We start from the raw sequence: 14,392 nt of genomic DNA on the forward strand, positions 1-14,392 counted from the left end.
TGTGCTGTGCATTTAATGTTACATGTAAAGTGTAAAGAATCTTGGAATTTGAAGAGTTCAACCCTTAACCTAGTGAGAGCGTCTCATTGTTCCTTCTGTTAGAATAATTAGGAACAGGAGGCCCATGAACTTCCTTTAAGTAGTAAATAGCAGTTGGAGATGAAGTCTGCGTGATGAGTTGGTGCCTGGCCCCAGGAACTTTGACTGCCCCTGAAGCCGCATAAATACACTGGATCCTTCCCCCTGGAACCCAAGCCAGGTGCCACTTCGGTCAGCTAACTTCTCAACACGTTCATGGCATGGAATCCTCAATATATAACTCTCAAACAGAGTGTGGTACTAAAACTGGTTTTGAATTATATGCAAAAGGGAAAACATACAAAAGAGTGATGCATTACAGTGTATTATATAGGGGATAAATATATACATCCTTACCTACCAGGACACTTTGAAGAGTTCCTGGAAACACTGGAAAGATAAGATTATTTTGGTGCAGAAAGTTGTGGTTTTTTTGAAATCTATGTATCTTTTCTTCATAACACACACTTCCCATGAGTGGATCCCTACCACTGTAAACACAAATTTCAAATGTTCCACACTATAATAAATGTATCTTTTCTTCCCATTGCCCATGAGCTTTTGTAAGTACTCTTGCATTACGGGAAAAAACATGCACAGATTTCACATTTTTTTTTAACCAAATGAGCTTATTATTTAATTCAATTTTCAGTGAACTTTTTGAAGTCCTCCTATATGAATACTTGTACATGCATACACAATACACCGATGCATTTTTTTTTTATTTGACAGGCAGAGTTAGACAGTGAGAGAGAGAGAGACAAGGAGAAAGGTCTTCCTTCCATTGGTCCATCCCCCCCCCCCCCAAATGGCCGCTACGGCTGTTGCACTGTGCCGATCCAAAGCCAGGAGCCAGGTGCTTCCTCCCGATCTCCCTTATGGGTGCAGGGGCCCAAGCACTTGGGCCATCCTCCACTGCCCTCCTGGGCCACAGCAGAGAGCTGGACTGGAAGAAGAGCGACTGGGACTAGAACCCGGCACCCATGTGGGATGCCGGGGCCACAGGTGGAGGATTAACCAAGTGAGCCCCCAATGCATTTTTATGTGTTTTCTATTAAATGGGACCTAATGGGCTCATTAGCTGAGTTCTAAGTCATGTCTGAGTTCGTTTCTGGGTTCTCCCTCTAACATGTAAGGGAGTAGAACTGAGTGGGTCAGCAGTCAGTGTTCCTGTTGGATGTTAAGCATTTTGCCAAAAGGCATTAAAATATCTGTTTCCCCCTCAGAAATGATCTAGCGTGTATGTTCAGGGTTTCCCGTGTAGAGCAAGGCACATCCGCCACTGTGACCCCCGGGTCCGCGTGCACCCATAATCACCGTTTGCACCTCTCTCCCGCCCCGCAGATCATCTTCCGCAAGATCAGCGACGTGAAGAAGGAGGAGGAGGAGCGCCTCAGGCAGAAGAACGAGGTGACGCTCAGCATCCCCGTGGACCACCCGGTGAGAAAGCTCTTCCAGAAGTTCAAGCAGCAGAAGGAGCTGCGGAACCAGGGCTGCACGCAGAGCGACCCCGAGCGGAGCCAGCTGCAGGTGGAGAGCCGCTCCCTGCAGAACGGAGCCCCCATGACAGGCACCAGCGTGGTGACCGTGTCCCAGATCACGCCCATCCAGACGTCCCTGGCCTACGTGAAGGCCAGCGAGTCCCTCAAGCAGAACAACCGAGACGCCATGGAGCTCAAGCCCAACGGCGGGGCTGACCCCAAGTGTCTCAAAGTCAACAGCCCCATTCGGATGAAGAACGGAAACGGGAAAGGGTGGCTCCGGCTCAAGAACAACGTGGGCGCCCACGAGGAGAAAAAGGAAGACTGGAATAACGTCACCAAAGCCGAGTCCATGGGGCTGCTGTCGGAGGACCCCAAGGGCAGCGATTCCGAAAACAGTGTGACCAAAAACCCGCTGAGGAAAACGGACTCCTGTGACAGTGGAATTACAAAAAGTGACCTTCGTTTGGATAAGGCTGGCGAGGCCCGCAGCCCCCTGGAGCACAGCCCCGTCCAGGCCGAAGGCAAGCACCCCTTCTACCCCATCCCCGAGCAGGCCTTACAGACCACACTGCAGGAGGTCAAGCTGGAGCTGAAGGAGGACATCCAGCTGCTGAGCTGCAGAATGACTGCCCTGGAGAAGCAGGTGGCAGAGATTTTAAAAATACTGTCCGAGAAAGGCGGGCCCCACGCCTCGTCTCCCAGATCCCAGATGCCGCTCCAAGTACCTCCCCCGATTCCGTGTCAGGATATTTTCAGTGTCTCAAGGCCTGACTCGCCCGAATCCGACAAAGATGAAATCCACTTTTAATATAGATATATATAAATATATATACACATCTATATTTGTTAATATATTGAAGCAGTATATACATCTATATACATATGTGTGTATATACAGTATATATATATATATTTTCACTTGCTTTCAATATGAACACAATATGGATTTTGATATGTAAATATTGCATGTCCAGCTGGATTCTGGCCTGCCAAAGAAGACAATTATAAAAGACATAGATATTGCTTGTATATTATGCAGTTGACTGCATGTACACTTTATTTATAATCTCTATTCTAATAAAGAAAAAAGTATGATTTTTGTTAACTAAGGCAATGTAATATTTGAAGAATCAGGGTCCAACCTGCCAATGTTGCCGTGACAAACTTGATCTCAGGCCGAGTACATTGAGCTGTGTCATTTTCTCACTGTTCTGTTAAGTTAAAATTGCAGATGAATGCCAAGGAAGAGTTCAACCTTTGAAACTGTTAGAACCATTTTATGATCTCTTTCCATAGGATGTATTTCTGTAACTTAGTGTTAGGTTATTTTCCTCTACAGTGTTTGCTCCATTTAAATGACTGTTCTGTTGCCTAAGGCAGATAGCGGTGTGGGTTATCGAGAACTTGTTGCTATGGGTTTTGTGCATGAATTGCATTTTTGCTCAACTATACCTCTCCTTTTTTAACATTATACATAGATAGTAGTCATTAGCTCTTACGTAAGGCTATCCCTACACCCTCCGTCTTGGAGAACAGCTGTCACCTTGTAAGCTGACGTTATCAACACCATAAATACTAAACTATTAATATAGTGTACTCTATTATAGAAATACTGCACCACAGGGTATAAGCCTTTTAATAATTCATGTTTGAGATAGTGATTTTCTAAAGGTGATGAATGTTCTAAGTTTGTATTTCCAAAACTTGTTCAAGAGTGAAGTTGTCAAAGGCTCTTAGCAAAGAAGCGTACGGAAAAAAAAAAAAAAAGGATTGAAATAACCACATGAAGATTTTTAACTATTGTGATAAAAATAGAACCAATAATGTAAACAGATGGACACTTTTTTGTAGCATCTGTGTAACTTGGAATGAAACACAGGTGCAGAATTGTAGGCAGGTGTTTCCGTTTGTAAAGATAACACATGAAATGTAAACAAAGCAACCAACCAAGAAGTAGATGTTAAGTTGCTCAATGAGATAACTGTTTTCTATTATTTTATTCTGGTTACAATTTTATAAAGCTTTTTAGCACACAGTTCTGCTGAGTTGTTACAAGAGACTACAGTGACGAAAGGGGAGAACTGAGGACTGAATTTCCTAGTCTTTTGGATCACAAATCCTCTTCTTAGAAAGTGCCTATTATCAACTAAGAAAAAAGTCACAAAGAATTGTGTTGTGCATGGCTAATCTCTTCAGTGATCTGCATTGAGAACAAAGTAACACATTCGTTGTAGGAACTCAGGAGAATTTTCCTTTGACTGAGATTTATTTGATGAAGTTGGTGGGAAAGGCATACTTTTCAATTGGTGCATGAATACCATTTAAGGTTGGAAGCAGGGGAGTTTATGTTCGCATCAAGTTGAAAATTAACACTAGTAATTTGTATATTATTGGACCATCTGTACAGACACATTGACAACATGCAAATGATGAGAGGGAGCTATTTTGGCCTACTGTACTCATTTTTATGGGCTTTTCTAACTTTCCCTCAGTAACCCCAAACCAAAAGTCACCAGATCTGAAAGACAAGTTACTGCAATCAGACTGGAGTAGTGCAACACAGTAATTTATAGAAAAAACAGTTGCTATTTTAGAAATTTCTATTAGAACTTGCTTACACGCCTACAAGATGTGCCTCTCTAATCCCCGAGTCTCAGAACATGTGTTGTGTGCATGGGTTCCTTATTCCCTACTCGGTGCACGTAGCATCCTTACCTTCAATAGAAATTTGTAGGGGAACAGGGCTCTAAATTTTGCTACAATGTCTACCTATCACAGGTAACAGTAAACAGCCTTGCAACTGGAATTGTGTCGTTTCCATGGTGAGGATGATACCTTTATCTTGACATTTGACATTTATTGCATTTCAGGATATTTTTCTATTTGTTAAAGTCAGGTTTGGCTAAAGCTTTAAAATGAGTGGAAAAATATGATCAGAGTACAGCAGCTGTCAGTTTGGCCATTTGCTTCAAGAATTGTTGGTGTAAGGCTGTGGGAGAATGACTGAAATAGCAGGAAGATGTGACGTTGCAATCCAAGTCTTTGCAGGTTAGAGGTGCAGATATTTGCTGCGTTCTGACATTCACTCTGAGTGTTTCCTAATTGACCTGTTTTGAATATTTTCTTGTTCATATGCACGGGAAAGAAATGCAATGGTTTTGAGCCATTCTAGCTGTCAAGAAGTGGGAGACCATATCAGGAGTTTATTTATGGTGCGGTTATCCCAGTATTCTATTCCAGCCACCTCTCTGTGTGTGCATGATACGATGTGGTGCTGAGTGCACTCTGCTGTTTCCAGCAGAAATGCATGTGTTCAGCAAACACTGTATATAGAGCAACTTCTTAGGTTCCCAGAGTCCATAGTTCTTCACAGTAGGATTTACTCACATTTTAATGGAGGGTGAACACTTGCTTTAATACATGCAATAATGTTACAGTCATGTTCTGTGTTGCCACAACCAGGACAAAAAGCAAATAGAAGCTCTTTACCACACAATTGCATGCTTTATTCCTACACTGTATAGATGCTCCCAGTGCATCCAGAATAAAATTTCTACTACTATATTTCTGAACAATGTACTAATAGGAATCAATGGCTATGTACTTAAAATCTGAACATTTTCCAAAGTAACATACATGCCTTCAATATTTTCTATGATAATATGTAAGATCAGATGCTATATCCTGGACAGATGGTTGTAACATAATAGCAAAAGCCAAATAGAAATGGAAATGTGAGCTATGCATCATAAGAAGCAAGTTTATCAGTCTACAGCAGGATGTTGTTGTACCAGATGTGACCTAGAAGAGCTTATGATAAAAGGTGAATAGTCACACAAAAGGCAGATGACAATATCAAAATATCTCGTGTCCTGCATTGACATGAATGGTGCTTAAAATGGATCAGGGATAGTGGTCAACTATAGAATCATCCTTCATTGTTAAAACGGAAAAAAAAATTGTATTCTGCTACTGGGGACAAGCAACTATATATATGGATCACTGGAAAGAGAATTTGAAAAATTGGCTTTAAGTTGCTCCTAGGACAGACTACTTAATGTCCTCTTGCAGTAGTACCCTGCACTTATGACCAGTAACTAAGTGTGACTTTGAAACTTGCCCTTAATAGAGCCTGAATGCAAATCACATTTTCCCTGAAATTTGAGGACATTTAATTACTTAAATGTAAGGAGATTTGGTCCATTTGACCTAATATTTTAAATAACTGGATTGTTTTTGAAAGGTTTTTAGAAAATTCATCTTCAAAGCAGTGACTGTGTTGAAGTGTGCAGTGGTTGATACTTGCAAAATTGTTTGTCTTATTTCTGATGATTCTGCAGCTTTGTATAATTTATGTCTTTTAAGATATTGTCTCTGCATCTTTTTTCCAAAATTTCACTCATTTAATGAGAAAATGTGTTTAGAATGCAGATGTCACACATGGATAATTTTAAAATTTTGTAATTATGCGACTGCACTTTAACATTTCATTGTTAGATTTGAATATTTCTCTTGTGTTCTTGATAGAAAGGAGGAAAAAAATAATTTTCAAAGTAGTAATTTAATTATTATTTTCTTATTTGAGTTGCAGAGAGACAGAAACCTCCCTCCACAGGTTCCCACCCCAAATACCCGCAATGGCCAGGGCTGGAGGCAGGAGCTGGGGGCTCAATCCAGCTCCACCATCTAAGTTATGCAGACCCAGTCACTTGAGCCATCTCTGCTCTGTCTTGGGATCTGCACTGGCCGGAAGCTGGAGCCAGGAGACAGAATCTGGGTATCAGCCCTGGGCACCCCAGCGTGGGATGTGGCACCTTAACTCTTGGCCAAATACCTGCTCCCAAAAAGTATCTTTTGAAGCACACCCTAGGATAAATATCTGAACTCTGTCTTGGATTCTGAATCCAGCTTTGCCGCAATCTAATAGTGTGATTGTGGACAGGTTAACTCTTAATTTTGCCTAATGCTTTGATTTCCCCCTCCAATGGATAGTAAAACAAAAATAAGATCTGATCCCTTCTTGTAGCAAGATGTTCTCGAGTTATTGGAAAAATCATTTTTCGTTCACATGAAGACCACATCAAGACAAACCGCCTTTTTCTTTTTTTCCTTTCACGGATTGTTAAGCCACAAAGTGTTCTCTATCTAAATATTGTTAGGATTTAGGAGGGATTTCTCTGGTCAGAAATTGGTGATGAGAGGCACAGGTTGCTAAATAATTATTAATGTCATGTAAACAAAAGATTTACTAATTATCTAGGAATTTAGAATCAAATAAACATGGAAAGAATGAAAGTCCTTTGAGGGAAAAAAAAGCAGACATGGGCAAATTTCATGAGTCTTCTTTTTCTACTTTATCATTCTGCTCAGCTGTCATTCTCAATTTTGTGTAAAAAAAGTGTGCATGTCGGTAGGTACTCAAGATATAGAGTAGTCCATCTTTCAAGTTTTTATACAAAAGAATCACGACTCACTCAAGATTTCTGTGATTCCACAAGGGCAAATATTTTTAGAACAAAAATCTCAACTATGAAAAAATTTCTGTTGACCAGTGTATTTCTCAATGTCTGAGGGTACTTCGAAATGTTAATGGAAAAATGGATTTAAAAGATACGCTTACTTTAGTGAAAAAAAAAAATAGTTGAGATCCATGCATGCCTTTTTCAGAATACACATTTTCCGGGAACGTTTTGAAGAAGGCTTCTGTGCATGGATTTTAAAACTTTTGGAACCAAATTCAGCTAATCTTTTAATGCCATTTTCCACGAACTTTTTGAAGTATCAGTTATCTTGAACTGAAAAGAAATAGGCTAAAAAAATAAAAATCTTTTGAAAAATCCAGTAAGGTTTTTGCGTTCTAAGTGACAACGTTTTAACTTAAAGTTAGATGAAAATATTGGTAATACAAGGATGTCACTTACAAAACATGAACATTTTGAGTATTGAAAATGGGACGTATTTTGTTAATTCTGCAGACATCCTGCTGTCTGTAGGGCTGCACTCCACAGTGACTGCCTTGACTGTGCCCCTCTGCATAGAGAAAACAAGAGCCCAGGGAAAGAAAGGGGCAAAGTGCATGCACAGGACGGAATATTTCCATTTGCATCACTCATTGAGTTTTTCTAATCTATTCAGCAAACCACAAGTTAAAAGCTGTTATTATAAATTAGGAATTAGATATTTTTTGAAACTGGACACAGTTTCCCAAATTGAAGAAGGATTAGTTGTAAATGGCTTCTATTTCTGAGAAGGGAAGTTAAAGGAGGTTGAAGGAGATTGGTCATCAGTGACCCTTGCTTTTTAGATCCACTGTGATCCTTTCTACTTACTTGCTAAGTGCTTGGTAACATTTATATTTTAATCTCCCATGATGAGTCCCTGACATTCTAACTCATGACTGCCCTACATATGTATTCTACACATATGTAAATAAATATGTTCAATCAACTTGTTCTCAGTGTAAACTTTGTATTTATAGCATAAACGTTGTTAGCAGCTTGCATAACAAAACTCTGGTGACTATGGGGTGACTTTTTTTAGAATTTCTGTATGCATAGTTCTTTCTCATAGTGCGTATTTTCCATGAGCACTTTGATTTTTATTTATTTATTTTCATTCTGTTTCAAAGGCAAAGAGACAAAACAGAAACAGAGACAGAAAGACAGATAGGATTCTTCTATCTGGTTCACTCCCCAAATGTCCACAAAGGCCAGGGCTGGGCCAGATGAAATCCAGGAACCTAGAACTTAATCCTTGTCTCCCACAGGGGTAAGAGGGATCCCAGTGTCTGAACCTCACTGCTGCCTCCCAGTGTGTGCATTAGTAGGAGTATATAATGGGAAGTTGGCCTAGGACTTGAACCCAGGCATTCTGATGTGGTTTGTGGCATCCCAATTGGTGTCTTAACTGCTGCACTAATCTCTTGTCCCTAATTAGAGTCTGCAAAGATCAACATGACATTACAGGAAATCTTCATCTTACTTTAGCCCAGGAAAGCAAACCAAGAGATGATGTTCATGGGGTGGTCAGATCAGAATGAAAGCAAATATTCAGGTGCTACATAGGTTCATAATACCAAACCACCTGGACTCAAGGGTTTAAACCAGGATTTGCATTTCCATGATTGGAACAAATCTGCAGAGAGAGACACAGTGGAGGTTCAATTTAGATGCATGTAGATTGAATCTCCATGCCATTGGTGATTTGCTGATGCAATCATGTCAACTCTGGCGAGTTTATGGATAACTGTTAGAAATGGTTTTACTTCAGTTTTACAATGCTTTACATCACTTTTATGGACTGTAGTGCATTAAGATGGATCTTCAACATGTTTGTGGAAAATACGTATTTTGAAAAACTATGCATGGATCTGAACTTTTTTTGCACCAAAATGAATTTATCTTTTAATTCCCTTTTTCCAAGAATTTTTTTCAAGTCCCCTCATTTGTGCCACCTCCTGAGTGAGAAAGATTGGCTAAGTCTGTATCTGCCACTAGTTGTAAAAAAAAAACACAACTTAAAAGTACAGATGGAGTCACAACAACAGGGGCATTCAAACAGAAACTAAACCATAGCACCCACGTTTCTTTAGTTATAGCGTATTTTCCCAGTAGCACAGTACCAGTCAAAATAAAAGGACAAATTCAGATGCATTTTGCAAGTATCACTGCCTAATTATTAAATAATAGGAATTACTAGATTTAATGCCATCATAGGACTTGGACAAGAACTAAATTCAAAGATACCTCTATAACATGCATCCTCCCTTAGTATATTGGGTTTTTTATCCTGAAGCAAAGGAGTTCTTAGGGGAGACATTTCTAGTCCCCATAATTCAACTGCTAAGTAATACGTTTTTAACAGTGAAGCTACAGAATCACCATTGTTCAAGGAGATCCGTGTTCAAGTTTTCCATACCTCTTTGCTGTGAACTTTAGATCTCCAACAAAATACATTTCTCACATTTTATTTTCACAGATTCAATACCTACAAGTTCCATATTAATTGATATTTGTATTCCTTCTTTTGGACATTTGCCATTTTATTTCTCTGCAAAAACATTTACTAATTTTCACCAAGTTTATGGTTTCTTCTGTCCCAATGGTATTATCCAACTTTTCCTACATCAAGTATTTCCAAAACTAGATGCTAAAAATGATGACTGCCATTATCTCTCTTCTTGAAAATAGGAGTTACTCAATATATTTAACATATTAAAATTGATGGACTTTTCTGATATTAGAATAAAATGCTTACTTTGAATTTCAGTTGCTTAATTTTCCATTCTTGAAACTTTTGTCCTCAAAACACTTACAAAAAAGACTTCAAAAATAAAATTTCTCCCCTGTTAGTCTGTTTCTAACTTGGAAACGAAGGCAGAAAATGGGTGAAATTTGTGGAGGTAAACACTAACCAAATTCTGAATTGTATCTTCAATCTGTTTCCATGATAAAGGAGTTTAATTTAAAATTCCCGTAATTAAAATTACATGATAAAATTTCCAAAGACTACAGTGACAATCAGTTTGGAACCATAAAGTATATGAAGATGAAAAATACTAAGAAAACTAACATCCTTTATTAACAAAGTAATGAACTGAATGATGATGCCTAGTTATATCCAGCAAATCCACATATTAACCATTGTCCATGTTAACTATTATTGATAAGTTTTCTCTTCATGCATTTTAGGCAGACTGGTTTTCAGCCATCTGGTGAAAGCAAAAAAATACCCTTACCCAAGGTCGGAGGCTGCTGCAATTGTACTGAGTCTTCCCACTGTGTCATTATGTCCTCCACCTCTCAAAATGCTTGCAAACACACACAACCAAGGAGTCACCCCCTTTTACATTATGTAAGGCAGCTAGCTTTTTCATTTTATGCAGCACTTAAATATGTTAAATTGCATGCTGGCATTTGGGAGTATTTGAGAAATTATTTCAGCATGGAGAGAGTTGGCGAATGTGTAGGTTGATACCCCAGTTCAGGCGGTGCTGAATTTGTCATTGGCCCTGAGTTTGTTGAAAGCTGAATCATGTCTATAGTGACGAGGGATACAAACTAGCATTCTTTGATGTCTGTTATGCTCTGGATGTTATGAGACTATCGATCTGTTTTCTGTCTCGAAACTTCCTCTTTTTTAAAATGAAAACTGTGTGTTTGTGAGCTCTCTGAGGATCAGGACTGTGGAGCATCTGGGACGGGAATTAGGAAGATGCTGAGAGCTAGGGATGAGAGAATGCTGAGGCAAACCTCTCTCTTTCCACTTAGTCTGAGAAGTCAAATAATGTAATTAAGGCGTTTATTATGTTCACTGTGTCATTTACTTAGATGATCACATTTACTTCTTGCTAGAACCTTGTGAAGGAGTATGTGATAGAACTTGTCCAGGGTGGCTCAACTAAGTTGCAATTCTAACACAGACAGTCACACCTTAGAGAGAAACCTTCCTTGTATCCAAGTAGGATAGTGATGCTTGGAAGACTGTTTAGTCCAGTCCCAAATACTAAGTCTTTTTAGACCTATACTTTTACACCTGCTTAAATCAAGATATTAAAAAATATGCTTTGTAATGTAAAGGTGTGATTTCCCATGGGAGGTTGGAGTGAATGGCAGAAGTTGAAATCATACATGTAAAGCAAAAGAGGCCCTTGTCCCCAAAGTGACATTTTCCTGACCTCTCCCAACAGTTGATAGGCATCAGTGAGACCAATGGGCAAACGTGGTTATAAGGAAGAAGCAGTGTTGATATATGGTCACTTACCATCAACATTCCCATCCCAGCTGAATTTTAACCTAAAAAGGTAATTAATGGTACTTAAGCAAAACAAGTGATGTTTATGGATTTTTCCTATAATTTCTTTTTATTTTTAACACTGGAATTTAGATGAGACTCCAGAAAAACTTTTAAAAAAATGTTTTGATCCACTGAGTTTTAAGTAATTGTTCAGATATTTTTATTGATTGCACTAATGTTGGCTTTTTGGCCAAACTGCTCTTAAGTGTATTATCCAAATGAACTATTTCGGCTTAGAACGGCAACATTTAATGAGCTTGTGGTCTGTTTATTTATTTCAGGGAGTTTTAATAATGTTTTCTAATGAGAAATTGCGAATTTTTACAATGTGATTAATTTGTTCTACCCTTTGAGAATTTTAAAGCATATGTCTTTAGATGAAGAGGAAAAACAGGATACTACTCTGGGAACCTCACTTTGATCTTAACAGGGCCAGAGGTAGCTGGGAATAGGAGTGCCCTACTTATTTGATAACTGGGAAGGACCCCAGCTGATGCCATCCTAGCCTTTTTCTAGTGAGTTCTCTTCCATCCCTGTTTATTAACACAACTGTTGCATTATTATTTAAAGGATGTCTTAGCATGAGCTGTTTGTAGAGGCATTTGGTCACCGAACAATTAACTAAAAGGTGCAATGGTAGGCCAGAGTTCTAAAGGAGGAAAAGAGAGACAGGGCAGGGGTTAGCCCTGGCTTCCTCTTAGTGGTTTTTCTATGCAGTGCCTATTAAAATAGTTTTATTTTGTTTGTTTGCTTATGATATCACATTTGCAGGACCATTGCTTAGGTTTCAACGAAACTTTAGGAAACAGCTTTAAAATTCATCAGATGTTGGAACCCTTCCTTCCTCTCTCTCACCTCCCTTCCTTCTTTCCTTCCTCACTTCAAACCTTTCTTTCCTTCTTTCTCCTCTCTCTCTCTCTCTCTCTCTCTCTCTCTCTCTCTCTCTCTCCTTCAGTAAATGAGTCAGTGAGTTCAGAACTCTTGTTCAGACCTGGAAGTGCAGGACACTAAGCACTCGACTGGTTGAGCCACACGTGGATGCAGTAAAAGCAAAAGGATCTACTGTTGCACGACTAGAGCAGTTAAGATCAAAATAACCACTATGTGCCTGAACAAACCAAATTGAGGATTTATAATAACTAATTTAAGTTCTTCAGTGTCAATTATTGTATTCTCATGCTCAGTCACATCTTTGACAACATAAAATTTAATTTCTTCCTTCCCTAGTCTTGATTGAGTAACAGTAGTTGGGCTTTATGACTAAAACAACATTAAGATAATATGTGGTGGCTGACATAGCAGGTTAAGCCACAGCCTGTGATGCCGGCATCCCATATGGGCGCTGGTTCCAGACCTGGCTGTTCCAGTTCCAATCCATCTCCTTGCTAATGGCCTGGGAAATCAGCAGAAGATGGCCCAAGTGCTTGGGCCCCTGTACCCACATGGGAGACCCAGAGGAAATTCTGGGCGTCTGGTTTTGGCCTGGCATAGCCCTGTCCATTGCAGCCGGTTGGGGAATGAACTGGTGGATGGAAGATTTCTCTCTCTCTCTCTCTCTGTAACTCTGCCTTTCAAATAAATAAATCTTTAAAAATAAAAGATAACATTTGATCACACAGCTCTAGGTGTCATTTGCTCTTCAACTTTTCCAACCATCGTACGATGGAAGATTCCTAATGAGGCCAAGACTGAGCAGTCAGGAAGAAGAGCTGGCTTGCAAATTATGCAAATCACAATAAAGATTCATCTTTAATTCCTTGCCCAAGAAAGTCTGACAGACCTGACTTCAATATTGGTTTATTATGTCACAGCCATGAATTTTCAACTCACAAACCAACCAAATTAACTTTCACTTAAAATCAAAATTATTCAACATTTGATTTTAGGAAAAAATAGTGGTGAGGATTGCTTTTTATCTCTGTAGGAATGTTTTTGCATTGTGATTTCCCTGACAGTTTGTCAGAGAGGGTGTTTGCATGATGTTGGCCAGCAAAATCCTTATGGTTTGGTGTAGCAGTATCTTCCAACGAGCCGACACCTTCCACCTTAGTCCTTAAGCACACAGCTGACAAAGCAAGACAAGCCCATATTTCACATTAGCAACACACTTCATGAATGATTCTTACTGCATTGAAATTTGAAACTGATTGAGAACTGCTGTAACTTAAAGCATCCATTGTAATTTACTGAAAGAATGACTCCTATAAACAACACAAAATAAAATGTGCATATTTATGATTTAGGTTAAATTTTAGATTTCTTTTTAGTCTATGTTTGAGAGACTTTGTTTACACCTGCTGTGGCATTTTGTACTTAAAATGTAAATTCCTATGACAATAATGTAACTATGGGAATTTCTTTTTGCTGATTGTTAAATGTTTTTGTCACTGCAACCGTATTTGTGGGAATTTGGGGATATTAAAAATGCCAGTGCCCTTAAGGATTAATTCATTGGGAATAATTAATTAATGTATTGACCATGGTTAAAACGCAAAAACTTCGTGTGAGATGTTTTTAATAACCTTACATGTCTGCTCTTTTCAAAGACTGGTTCATGCTTAACGGATCATTTTTTCCTACTTCAGCAAAGACATTACAACCTGTAATATAGAAATTTTGTATGTACGATTGACCTGTCACCCCGCTGCTGAGAGGATGTGTGAAAATATTTTAACCTTGTGATGTTAGAGTCAATTCTGAAATACTTGTGATCAAAATTCGATTGCGACTGGGAGTCTGTGGTTATCAGTTTATTTAACATTTGTTATCAAGAAATAGTCTTTTTAAAAAGCGAATTGGCAGGTGGAAGTTTCTAACCCGAAAGAATTCTGGGTTTCAGCACAATAAACTGTATTTCATCAGGGCGGATTAACTTTAATTTTTTTCACAATTTATTTAAATGTGGATATTTTTTCATGATACAGAATAAAATGTGCATTTTATGGAATTTGCTTGAATTGGATCTTTGCTGGAAATTGCTATTTTGAATTTGGTTAAATAAATGAAAAGCTCCCCAATACAAAAACATGAAGCAA

At 38.8% G+C, this 14,392-nt stretch overlaps 1 protein-coding gene across 9 annotated transcripts in view; it reads left to right on the forward strand.

The window, feature by feature from the left end:
* The window catches only part of KCNH5 (potassium voltage-gated channel subfamily H member 5), a 439,958-nt gene that overhangs the window by 376,911 nt on the left and 48,655 nt on the right, over positions 1-14,392 (forward strand). For 8 of the 9 annotated variants that reach the window (XM_017349345.4, XM_089322685.1, XM_089322684.1 and 5 more), the window contains one exon: positions 1,423-13,689. The exons of the other annotated variant lie outside the window; for it this stretch is intronic. In XM_017349345.4, the coding sequence (XP_017204834.2) occupies positions 1,423-2,370 (948 nt within the window). In that variant the 3' untranslated portion in view covers positions 2,371-13,689. Of the gene's footprint in view, positions 1-1,422; positions 13,690-14,392 lie in introns of those variants that run through there. 9 annotated transcript variants of the gene reach the window in all.

Source organism: Oryctolagus cuniculus, chromosome 20 (genome assembly GCF_051225735.1).
Source record: "Oryctolagus cuniculus isolate XC-2025 breed Fujian yellow rabbit chromosome 20, ASM5122573v1, whole genome shotgun sequence".
Classification (NCBI taxonomy): Eukaryota; Metazoa; Chordata; class Mammalia; order Lagomorpha; family Leporidae; genus Oryctolagus; species Oryctolagus cuniculus.